Source organism: Dendrobates tinctorius, unplaced genomic scaffold, assembly GCF_039654945.1.
Source record: "Dendrobates tinctorius isolate UK_male_01 unplaced genomic scaffold, ASM3965494v1 ptg000058l, whole genome shotgun sequence".
Lineage (NCBI taxonomy): Eukaryota > Metazoa > Chordata > Amphibia > Anura > Dendrobatidae > Dendrobates > Dendrobates tinctorius.
In genome coordinates this window covers 20,991,498-21,004,364 of record NW_027361726.1, presented here as the reverse complement: position 1 = coordinate 21,004,364, position 12,867 = coordinate 20,991,498, and the positions used below count along the sequence as shown (strand labels likewise).

At 45.5% G+C, this 12,867-nt stretch overlaps 1 protein-coding gene across 1 annotated transcript in view; it reads left to right on the top strand.

Moving 5' to 3' along the window:
• UNC79 (unc-79 homolog, NALCN channel complex subunit) overlaps window positions 1-12,867 on the top strand; it is a 191,532-nt gene that overhangs the window by 138,729 nt on the left and 39,936 nt on the right. Inside the window, exons 26-33 of the mRNA XM_073578106.1 lie at window positions 5,589-5,768; window positions 6,091-6,159; window positions 6,460-6,746; window positions 7,336-7,518; window positions 8,813-8,975; window positions 9,194-9,346; window positions 9,774-10,907; window positions 11,711-11,812. Of these exons, the coding sequence (XP_073434207.1) occupies window positions 5,589-5,768; window positions 6,091-6,159; window positions 6,460-6,746; window positions 7,336-7,518; window positions 8,813-8,975; window positions 9,194-9,346; window positions 9,774-10,907; window positions 11,711-11,812 (2,271 nt within the window). The remainder of the gene's footprint in view (window positions 1-5,588; window positions 5,769-6,090; window positions 6,160-6,459; window positions 6,747-7,335; window positions 7,519-8,812; window positions 8,976-9,193; window positions 9,347-9,773; window positions 10,908-11,710; window positions 11,813-12,867) is intronic.

The window sequence follows — 12,867 nt, the reverse complement described above, 5'->3', positions numbered from 1 at the left end:
CACTCACTATTCTGCTGGTGCAGTCACTGTGTTCATGTATTACATTTCTTATGATGTACTGATCCTGAGATCCTGAGTTAACATGATGTATTATACTCCAGAGCTGCCACTCACTATTCTGCTGGTGCAGTCACTGTGTACATACATTACATTACTGATCCTAAGTTACATCCTATATTATACCCAAGAGCTGCACTCACTATTCTGCTGGTGCAGAATTACATTACAGATTCTGTACTGATCCTGTGTAGACATGGACAGACACCTGGATGTTTGGGCCAAACAGTTACAAAACGTTTGGGTACCAGAACAGTACCTGGACCCGAACCCGGACCCTAGTCACTTGAATGGGCGGCCCGAAAATTCAGTATTTGCCACGCTGTGCATGACGGCGTAGCAAACACCGCTTCTGATCGGCGGTAAAATCATCACTGCCGGTCAGAAGACGTGGTTCCACCACTGGCAAAACACAACGTGAGCTCGCAACTGTGATCAGAGGTATAAAGTGTACCTCCGTTCACTGGTGTCAGCTGATGTGACTGCTGCTCCCATCTCCCGACGCCTGCTGCCACTCATAACAGTGAGAGCAGGAGTGGCTGATGGGAGTATTTATCAGCCTGTGCTGTACATAAATAATTAAAAACAAAAACTGGCGTGGATTCCCCTGTATTTTTGATAACCAGCCAGGCAAAACTCACAGCTGGGGGCTTCAACCCTCAGCTGTCAGTGTTAGCAAGGCGAGTTACCAAGAATAGAGGGGTCCCCACTCTATTTTTTTAATTTTATTATTTAAATAAATCATTTTAAAAAACGCCATGGGTTCGGTCCCCCTCATTTTTACCAACCAGCCAAGTTAAAGCAGACAGCTGGGGCTGGTATTCTTAGACGGGTTAGGGGCCATGGATATTGCCCCCCCAGCCTAAAAGTAGCAGCCTGCAGCCGTCCAGAAAAGGCGCAACTATTAGATGCAACAATTCCGTCTCTTTGCCTGGCTCTTCCCACTTGCCCTGTAGCGGTGGAAAGTGGGGTTCATGTTTTGGGGTTGATGTCGCCTTTGTATTGTCCAGTGACATCAAGCCCACAGCTTAGTAATGGAGAGGCTTTTATAAGACATCTGTCCATTACTAATCCTATATTTACATTGTAAATAAACACACAGCCAGAATAAAGTCTTTTATTTGAAATAAAACAAAACACTTTTTCTTTTTTATTTAAAAATAACAAACACAGTTATACTCACCTAATGCTTATTTCCACTGAATCCCTCGTGTCCTGTAATAAAACAAAAATAAAAAACAACAATATCCCTCGCCTGTCCATCGTTCTGTCCCATGCCGTAATCCATGTCTGGGGATTAATAGTTTTAAGTCTGGACGGTGCCAAGATGCGACCGTCCAGGCTGAGAACCACTGGTGAATGAGCTGCTGTGAGCGCAGCTTCAGTGACCGGCGGTGATGTCATCAAGGTTACCTCCGGTCACTGAGGCTGCATTCACAGCCGGATTGAACTGTGAGATCACCGCTATCACCATGAGAAATTCTCACAGTGCAGAGGCAGGTTCACCGAGAGAATTTCACTGCGATGAATTTGCACTGTGTTTGCAGATGAGAGCCCGACAAACACCCTGTGTTCAGGGGGGCTGAACCCAAACAGTAACATGGACTTCCTGGTGAAGTCCATGTTCGGTATCCATGCCCGAAAAATAGGCGTTCGGTATAGACGCTGAACTTTACTGTTCGGGTTTACCCATCTCTAATCCTGAGTTATATCCTTTATTATTCTCCACAGTTCCACTCACTATTCTTCTGGTGCAGTCATTACTATCCTGAGTTACCTCCTGTATTATACTCCAGAGCTGTACTCACTATTCTGCTGGTATAGTCACTGTGTATATACATTAGATTACTGAGCCTGTACTGATCCTAAGTTACATCCTGTATTATACTTCAGAGCTGTACTCACTATTCTGCTGATACAGTCACTGTGTACATACATTACATTACTTATCCTGAGTTACATCCTGTATTACGGTATATTCCAGAGCTGCACTCACTATTCTGCTGGTGCAGTAACTGTATACATACATTACATTACTTATCCTGAGTTACATCCTGTATTATACCCCAGAGCTGCACTCACTATTATGCTGGTGCAGTCACTGTGTACATACATATTTTGTTACTGATCCTGTGTTACATCCTGTATTATACTCCAGAACTGCACTCACTATTCTGCTAGTACAGTCACTGTGTACATACATTACATTACTGATCCTGAGTTACATCCTGTATTATACTCCAGAGCTGCACTCACTATTCTGCTGGTGCACTCACTGTGTACATACATTACATTACTGATCCTGAGTTACATCCTGTATTATACTCCAGAGCTGCACTCACTATTCTGCTGGTGCAGTCACAGTGTGCATACATTATATTACTGATCCTGTACTGATCCTGAGTTACATATTGTATTATACTCCAGAGCTGCACTCACTATTCTGCTGGTGGAGTCACTGTGTACATACATTACATTACTGATCCTGAGTTACATCCTGTATTATACTCCAGAGCTGCACTCACTATTCTGCTGGTGCAGTCACTGTGTACACACGTTATATTACTGATTTTGTACTGATCCTGAGTTACATCCTGTATTATACCCCAGAGCTGCACTCACTATTCTGCTAGTACAGTCACTGTGTATATCTAATATATAAAGCTCAAAGTGTGTATGTATGTATGTATGTGTGTGTATGTCCGGGATAGGCATCCGCACCGTCGCAGCTACAGCCACAAAATTTGGCACAGTCACACGTCTGGACCCCGAGAGCGTCCTAAGCTATGTTGTGAGGCGAAATTTTAACCCCGCGCGTTCCAATTTACTAAACAATTTTGCCCCTATCTCCATACTGGGGAAACAGTGTGTGCGTATCAAGCCCCGCCCCTCATTATGATGTCATAATGGTTGACTATGGGATGGAGGATGTGTGATGGGTATATGGGCACTGGACTATGGGATGCGGATATGTATGATGGGTATATGGGCACGGGACTATGGGATGGAGGATATGTATGATGGGTATATGGGCACGGGACTATGGGATGGAGGATGTATGATGGGTATATGGGCACTGGACAATGGGATGGATGATATGTATGATGGGTATATGGGCACAGGACTATGGGATGGAGGAATATGTATGATGGGTATATGGGCACGGGACTATGGGATGGAGGATATGTATGATGGGTATATGGGCATGGGACTATGGGATGGAGGATATGTATGATGGGTATATGGGTGTTATGATTGAGTCACCGTAGGAGGCAAAAACAGAAATGCTAGCTAAGTCCAGAAAACCAAAGAAGTTGGCAGCTATCGGATTGCAGACCCCTGAACCTATCAACACAACTAGCAGTAGCCGTGGGGGGTTCCTACGATGCCCTAGACCCCTCGATCACAGCCGGAGAAATAGCTAGGCCTAAAGAAAGAAAGGGGAAAACTAAACTTCCCCAGAGCAGACCCCAAAGTAATAGGCAGCCCCCAACATATAATGACGGTGAAGCAAGATGAAAACACTAACACAGACAGAAAGATAGACTGAGCAAAGACGGGGCCCAATCTAGCTAGATAGGAAAGGACAGGAAGGCTGCTGTCTGCAATCCGTGAAAAACCCTATGAAAATAAGAGCCAACAGACTGACAGTGAAAAAGGCCCTGAAGACGCTAGGCTTCAAAAAAGCTATGTCAGTACTCAGGAATATTCTTAAGACAGAACTACAGGCAAAAGGAGATTCAGCTCACCCCAGCAGGGAATGGCAGAATCCAGAAAAGCAAGGAAATACAAAAACAAAACACAAATGCAAACAGGCAAAGCAGAAAAACTTAGCTTAGAGGAGCAGGAATCAGACTGGTGTCCTAGAAGTCCACAGAGAAATCACCCGCAGGGCAGAAGGGCGTCGGCAGCCTTATATCCAGTCCGTGACTCCACTCAGCCAGTCATCCTCATCAGGTTCAGGTGTCTGATAATCAGGCACATTACCTTCCTTCACCAGAATAGGGAGTTCACCAGACCTCAGTGACGAAGGGGAAAATGAACTCACAACATATGGGCATGGGTCTATGGGATGGAGGATATGTATGATGGGTATATGGGCACGGGACTATGGGATGGAGGATGTGTGATGGGTATATGGGCACTGGACTATGGGATGGAGGATATGTATGACGGGTATATGGGCACGGGACTATGGGATGGCGGATATGTATGATGGGTATATGGGCACGGGACTATGGGATGGAGGATATGTATGATGGGTATATGGGCATGGGACTATGAGATGAAGGATGTGTGATGGGTATATGGGCACTCGACTATGGGATGGCGAATATGTATGATGCGTATATGGGCATGGGACTATGGGATGGAGGATATGTATGATGGGTATATGGGCACGGGACTATGGGATGGAGGATGTGTGATGGTTATATGGGCACGGGACTATGGGATGGCGGATATGTATATGGGCACGGGACTATGGGATGGAGGATGTGTGATGGGTATATGGGCACTGGACTATGGGATGGAGGATATGTATGACGGGTATATGGGCACGGGACTATGGGATGGCGGATATGTATAATGGGTATATGGGCACGGGACTATGGGATGGAGGATATGTATGATGGGTATATGAGCATGTGACTATGAGATGAAGGATGTGTGATGGGTATATGGGCACTCGACTATGGGATGGCGAATATGTATGATGGGTATATGGGCATGGGACTATAGGATGGAGAATATGTATGATGGGTATATGGGCATGGGACTATGGGATGGAGAATATGTATGATGGGTATATGGGCATGGGACTATGGGATGGAGAATATGTATGATGGGTATATGGGCATGGGACTATGGAATGGAGGATATGTATGATGCGTATATGGGCACGGGCCTATGGGATCGTGGATATGTATGATGGGTATATGGGCACGGGACTATGTGATGGAGGATAATTATAATTTGCTATAACTAACCACAGTTAGTTACTATGCCCGGGCAGCGCCGGGCTCTTCAGCTAGTACATTATATTACTGATCTTGTACTGATCCTGAGTTACATCCTGTATTATACCCCAGAGCTGCACTCACTATTCTGCTGGTGCAGTCACTGTGTACATACATTATATTACTGATCTTGTACTGATCCTGAGTTACATCCTGTATTATACTCCAGAGCTGCACTCACTATTCTGCTGGTGTAGTCACTGTGTACATACATTACATTGCTGATCTGGAGTTACCTCCTGTGTTATACTCCAGAGCTGCACTCACTGTTCTGCTGGTGCGGTCACTGTGTACATACATTACATTACTGATCTGGAGTTACCTCCTGTATTATACTCCAGAGCTGCACTCACTATGCTGCTGGTGCAGTCACTGTGTACATACATTACATTATTGATCCTGTACTGATCCTGAGTTACCTCCTGTGTTATACTCCATAGCTGAGTTCACAGTTCTGCAGTCGTTGTTCTTATACTTGTCTTCTCTCCTGCTGCTTTCTGTGTTATTATGTAGCGATCACAGCAGTGAGGACAAATGTTGCTAATTTAAGTGACGCCGCCATGTGGAAGATCAAAAGAGCACGATTTGCACGCAACCGACAAAAGAGCGTTCGATCCCTACGAGACAGCGTGAAAGGAGCTGGAGAATCCAAGAGAGCGCTCTCCCTGCCAGAGACTCTCAGCACCAAAATCCGTTGAGTATTAAGTAATGCACCCATCGCCCCATGTTGTGCCTTCATTTTAGCGTTAATTATCAGTCTCAATTCTTAACTTGGTATCATCCCTACAATCCGCCTTCCCTCTGTGCGCTCTACAGTTCACTTAATGTAATGCTCCCTGTTAGAAGTCATTACAGGTTGGGAAGAGCCTGACTGCAGTGTTCTTTAACAGGATGAGCAAAAATCCTCTTTTTGCAGAATTTTGAGTTAGCGACATACTGTATGAACTCTTGGTCGGCATTTTCGTGACGTGCCATTGCTTGGCGTCATCTCAGACTAGTTATTTTCTCTTTTTAGCCGTCAGGTTGACAAGACATGAGCAGTCTGCACCGGCACTCGGCGTCGGCACGGCGGAGCAAACTCAGGGTGAGTCTGTGGGAGACTGTGACTTCGTGCACAATATCTCTCCTCTCGATGGAAGAAAACTGTCTCTCTAGTGCCCCATATAGATCATCTTACTGCATGTCTATTTGTGACCTATAAGCTAGCCTCAGGAAATAACAGGCGCCTAGGTGTGCACCCGAGCCTGTCCATTCCATAGATTGTTGGGGTTCTATCTGCCAGTTAAAAGGATTGTTCACCGTGATCTCTTTCTTTGGCTATATGGTTACCCCTACAGCCACGCTGCACCTATGCTACCAGCTGAACATTTATTTTTATGTACAGGTCAAGAGTCTCCAGAAAATGACAACATAATCAAGGACCCTTTGCCGGAAGACGCAGGGATCGACCACCAAACGGTGCACCACCTCATCACCGTCCTCATGAAGTTTATGGCCAAGGACAAGAGCAGCGCCGAAGCCGACATCAGCAGTGCCAAAGCTTTTAACACCGTGAAACGCCATTTGTACGTGCTGCTGGGCTTCGATCAGCAGGAGGGGTGTTTCATGATCGCCCCTCAAAAAATGCGCACATCTACGTGCTTCAATGCGTTCATTGCAGGAATAGCACAGGTATAATGACCGGATCTATCAGCCATATGGCTGCCATTATGCCTCCAGCTGCACATTTCATCCAGCTTTCCCAGACTTATATCGCGGAGATACTTTTTCTCTTTTTCTATAATGAGACCCTACTGTCAAAAAATGGCAATGAATGCCCACACGGTCATATGCCACCACTGCTGGAAAGCTCAGATGCAATTGGCAAGGAGCCTTAGGGTACATGCAGGCCAAATGGCTGCCTTAAATTACGGGCCCTGTCCTCAAGTCCTACACTGACCACATGTCTCCTGACCTGAACTAAAAGTATCATAGGCACATAGAGATACCTAACTATATAGAAGCATGTAGAGTCATATACTGTAGGCATATAGAGGCATACATATGTAGAGGTATATCGTTATATAGACGCAAGTAGATGCATATACTGTAAGTATATAGAGGCTTTAGGCTCAGGTATGGAGACTTGCTGTCCGGCCCAGGAATAGCAACAAGAAAGCTGGGTGACGGCATATAGCAGTGCATCACGGCCCCTAGACATATATGGGGACAGTGCGTATATTGCTGGTGTCTGATATCGATGATGCTGCTTGTGTTGTAGGTGATGGATTATAACATCAACTTGGGGAAGCATCTTCTGCCTCTCGTCGTTCAGGTCCTGAAATACTGCACGTGCCCCCAGCTCAGGCATTACTTCCAGCAACCCCCCCGCTGCTCGCTCTGGTCTCTGAGGCCACACATCCGGCAGATGTGGCTGAAAGCACTCCTCGTCATCCTCTATAAGGTACAGTGGTCATTTCCACTCTCTGACTTGCTGCTGATCTTGTCCTTATACACAGCAGCTGGTCAGAAGAAGCAGAGCTGCAGTGTAAAGTGTGGAGCCTCTGAGGAGGTGGACTTAAAGGGTATGTCCGGTGCTGCTCACTTCTGCATTGGAGGTTTACGGTGTCAATGATGTTACCACCACACATATCTACCAAACCTTGTACATAATTTGCAGGGATTGTGCACATATCCTAATCTGATGTACGGGACAAACATGCATGTGTCTCAGCGGGTATTTGGGGTCATAACATCATCAGAAGTAAGCGGTACTGAACAATTCCTTTAATACTACTCCAGCCTCTAGTAGACCATAATTGTGCGCTAATGGAGCAGTGCAGAAGTGTAAAGTATTTACTCGGTTTCAATTTATTTAATCAAACAGTATGTTCTTACACACTTGGTTCCATATTAATGCATTCCTGCTGTATGGTCCTTGTGGTGTCAGCGGTAGACAGTGTTCTGGTCCTGGTTTATACAAGTAGCCCATTAACATGCAGACTTCTCCTTCATACGGTAGTTGAATATGGAAATAACCAGACCCGGGTCACCTTTATTCCATATGTCTGTCATTTTGGTGACACATAGTGCTCCGACCATCTGTCAGCTGTCACAGAACTGTTAGTTCTTTGCCAGGTGAGACAGTGCGACACTGACCACGAGGAATACATTAATAAATCAGCTAATGATAGGCAGATCCAACCAGACAGTCACTGCTGATGGGATATACGGCACCCAGACCCTTTGGAGGCATTCTGGCACTTGTGGTTCCCCAGCAGAGAATGATGAGCTCGATGTGGCAGTGAATGTTTTCTATCCTGTTTCTCACTGTGACTAAATAATGTTTCATAAATTAGACATCTCTGATTGCTGTCACTCGGGCACCTGATCCCTCCGATGGTCTCCGGGACAGGAAGAAATGACATCCTGTTTCGTCACCTGATTGCCTGTGATTGGTTGCAGCTGTCAGGTAACTGAAACAGGATGTCACAGTAGATGCCCAGGAGTAAGCGTACGACCAGATGGTGCAACAGTGCAGAGACAGCCTTTCATCTTCATGCAGCCGGCTGCACTGTTAGGCTTTACCCTAGGACTGACAGGTCACAGAGGATTGTTTATACTTGTACATGGTAACAAGTCTTTAGCTGTATGAGCACCACGTGGTTAGAATCCAGTCACTGACAGCAGAGATATTGAAAACACTATGGCAGTATATTAGATAGTTGCAGAATGATTTCTATTCTGTTTTGGAGCAGTATCCGTACCGTGAAGCCGATCTGGGGAAGATTGTGTTACATCTCATTCACATCACGGTGAACACACTGAACGCTCAGTATCACAGCTGCAAACCACACGCGACAGCCGGTCCGCTGTACAGCGACAACAGCAACATCAGCCGGTACAGCGAGAAGGAGAAAGGTGACTGCTGATGGGAATGAGCCCACCATTGTCCCCCACTGGAGCTGCAGCTCTTTATAGTGTAACGTCCCCTGCACCTGTATCACTCTGTAACTCCACACATTCACTGACTGGGGCTCTGGGAAAGCTGGGTGATGATCAATATGGAAGCTTCAACAGTGTCCATGTTGCTTGTCACTCAGCTCTCCCAGCTTAGACTGATTTTCTCACCTCCCTAGCAGAGGAAGACAGCGTCTTTGATGAATCCGATATCCATGAAACGCCCACGGGAGCATGTAACAAGGAGTCCCAGACTTTCTTTGCCCGTCTGAAGAGGATCGGAGGGAGCAAGATGGTGAAATACCAACCAGTGGACATGAGCGGGCAGAGAAGTAGGAGCCATATGAGCATATTTCTATTCATTTCATGTCTCCTAGTGGTTGGTACAACTCACAAACCCCTGAGCAGAATCCGCCATATTTTCACTGACAGAGGAAATGTCCATTTCCCATTGATATCCGTTACCTTAGTGGATATGAATTGGGGCAGCAGTCCTGTAGAAATCTGGATACTTGAGGGTTTTCCTACATTTTACCTATCATAGGGACAGTTAAGCCAGGAGTAATGGAGGCGGGGGGGGGGGGTGTTTGCACAGGATAGGGAGGTACCATGTTATCGATTTGGGATTCACTTTCTAACTTTAATGAGAGGCTAAAATGAAAAAATGTGTCTGGTCATTAAGGCTCAAACTGGCATCAAGTGTTTTATAGGATGCAACATTGTACGGAATTTTCAACTTATTTATGGCTTTTTTACTAGGTGAAATAGAACTGGCTGAATACAGAGAATCCGGAGACAGTATTCTGCGCTGCATAAGAGAAGACACCATTCAGAAGAAGCGGCTGCGCTCCCTCAAGCAGAAGTCCTTAGACATCGGCAACACGGACTCTTTGCTGTTCACCTTGGACGAGCACCGGCGGAAGTCCTGCATAGACCGGTGCGACCTCAGTCACAGCCAGAAGATGAACGACTATGCTCAGTCCCGTCAGAACTCCTCCAACCAGGCTGATATTGGAGACTCCAACGAGAACCCTATGGAACGAGACAGTGACCATGAAGTCCGGAGACCTGTTATTCCAGAGGTGAGGTTGAGTTGCATGGAGACATTTGAGGTGAAGGTAGATTCTCCAGTGAAGCCGCCTTCTCCGAAAGAAGACCTGGACTTGATAGATTTATCTTCAGACTCCACCTCAGGTCCCGAGAAACAGTCCATATTATCCACCTCCGACAGTGACTCTTTGGTGTTTGAGCCTCTGCCGCCCTTGAGAATCGTGGAGAGCGATGATGAAGAATTCCAGCTCATCAACAGCGGAAGTATTATAGTGTCAACTACTTCAACTCCCATCAGTTCGTCCGTGCTTAGCCTCAGCATGACGCCGCTGGTCCAAGTGAGCATCGAGGATTGCTCGAAAACCTTCACTTCTGAAGATTTCTACTACAATCCGGACTTACAAATAGAAGAAATACCTTCCCAAGGTGCAGAAGATCAGAAAGCCTTTGCCAAACTAGAAGATGTCCTAGAGGTGTCCACTGGGAGCCCGCTCACCCTGAAGCAGAAGAGGGACCAGCTACGCAAGTCTTGCGCTCTTGCCGACACGTCTCTGGATGACAATGAAGAGGACGCAGTGGAGGAAAATAAGTCTCCTGTCAAAAGTGTCCAACTCAACATTCCCGAGGATGGCGAAAACCAGACGGACAGCGAGAAACCCGATGCCGGTACCGAGTCTGACCCGGAGCAAAATGCAGAACAGAAGGAAGAGATGGAAGAGTTTAAGATACAGATAGTCCCCAGACAACGCAAGCAAAGAAAGATAGCGGTCAGTGCGATCCAGAGGGAATACCTGGACATCACCTTCAACATCCTGGACAAGCTGGGAGAGCAGAAAGACACAGGTACAGTCCTAATAGAAAGCCGACAAACCCTACCCATGGGATAGTCATCTGACCACCATCCCATCCGTCCCAACTCCCGCTACGCACCAACACTCGGCGTGCCTGAGCGCTTATGTCTTTTCAATGGGATTTCTAGTGTGTTAGCAACTTCTCTCCTCTGAAAACAAAAAAGGGGGTTGGGCATTTAATTTTTATCTTCTTGATAACTATTGAGTGGAGAGTTGGAAAGTCACCATACATATCACATGGTAGTCTGGTCCCACCGAAATCGGAGAGTTCGGCCCACATTCATCTAATGTCTATCTACCCTTAGATGCATTGTATCAGGCCCAGTTCTTTGGAGTCAGGACCAAACAGGCTGCACAATGTAGCAGACGTGTATTATTGTATTATGGAATTAGAAAAATATTGTTAAAAAACATAATTGCTATTACCACTACAATAACATGAACACACTAATTTATCCCGCACATTAAACATCATAAAACTAAAGAACGCATATCCTGATTTACCCCAAGAAATGGAATAAAAAGTGTTCATAAAGTCAGAAGCATTGCAAAAAGGTGCCAATGAAAATGACAAGTATTAAAGAAAAATAATAAAGTTAATAAAAAAACATATATGGGCAATAAAAAAATACAAGTTATCCTACAAAAAATAAACCCTCACACCACTATGACATAACTCCAATATAAGTTGCATCGTTTCAGGGTTGTAGACGGGCTGTTATGCAATGTTCCATACTAACACGACTGTTGGACACAGCTCAGGACTGACATTTCCCTTATCTGTCATTTTTCCAGAGACCGATACTAAAGCGCTGTCAGTATTGCCTCGGGAATCATCTTCTGCACCCACCTTGGAGGCCGGTGTTCCTGAACCCAGTAGTCGCTCATCTCTCGCAAGTAGGTGGTGTATGTAGTGATATAAGGAAGATTCACGCTCCTGGAATTCATGTAGAAGCTGATAGAATTGGGAGTGTGAGATGCGAGATATAAAAACGCCACATGCTGCTCTCAAGAGACTGGGCAGAGATGCAGCGGTGACTAGTCATGGTGACTTTGCTAATAACATGCCCAGTCTCTGCCATGAATGGATCCCTAGTGCTGGCTTTACTGAGAAGTATTAGCGTTAGGGCTGGTTTTCACTCACTGGATGTAAATAAGAATGTTCCCATTCCCGAAAGCAAGCAGAGATCTTGAAAATAATAAAAAGATATAAGAAAAAAGTGTATTATTGTAAAGCTTTCTGTAAATACAGCTGGAGATCCCGCTACGTGCAAAGACTTGTCCAAAAGGCCATATCCATGCGTGTCAGTATGTGATTTTTGTGCAGCGGTACAACTTATGACTCTCTTTCATAAAAAAGATTGTCAGAGCTGGGCGGAGCTCGGAAGTGCAGGGGTTGTGGTTTATTTTTTTCAGCAAATATATATGAGGATATTCGTAGCAGAAAAAGGGGGTCTGCAATTGTGGAGCATCTGTAATTCCGGAACATTACATTATTGATCCTGTACTGATCCTGAGTTATATCTTCTATTATACCCCAGAGCTGCACTCACTATTCTGCTGGTGCAGCAACTGTGTGCATACATTACAGTACTGATCCTGGGTTACCTCCTGTATTATACCCCAGAGCTGCACTCACTATTCTGCTGGTGCAGTCACTGTGTACATACATTACATTACTGATCCTGAGTTACAGCCTGTATTATACCCCAGAGCTGCACTCACTATTCTGCTGGTGCAGTCACTGGGTACATACATTACATTACTGATCCTGTACTGATCCTGACTTACATCCTGTATTATTCTCCAGAGCTGCACTCACTATTTTGCTGGTGCAGTCGCAGTGTACATACATTACATTACTGATCCGGAGTTACATCCTGTATTATACTCCAGAGCTGCACTCACTATTCTGCTGGTGCAGTCACTGTGTACATACATTACATTACTGA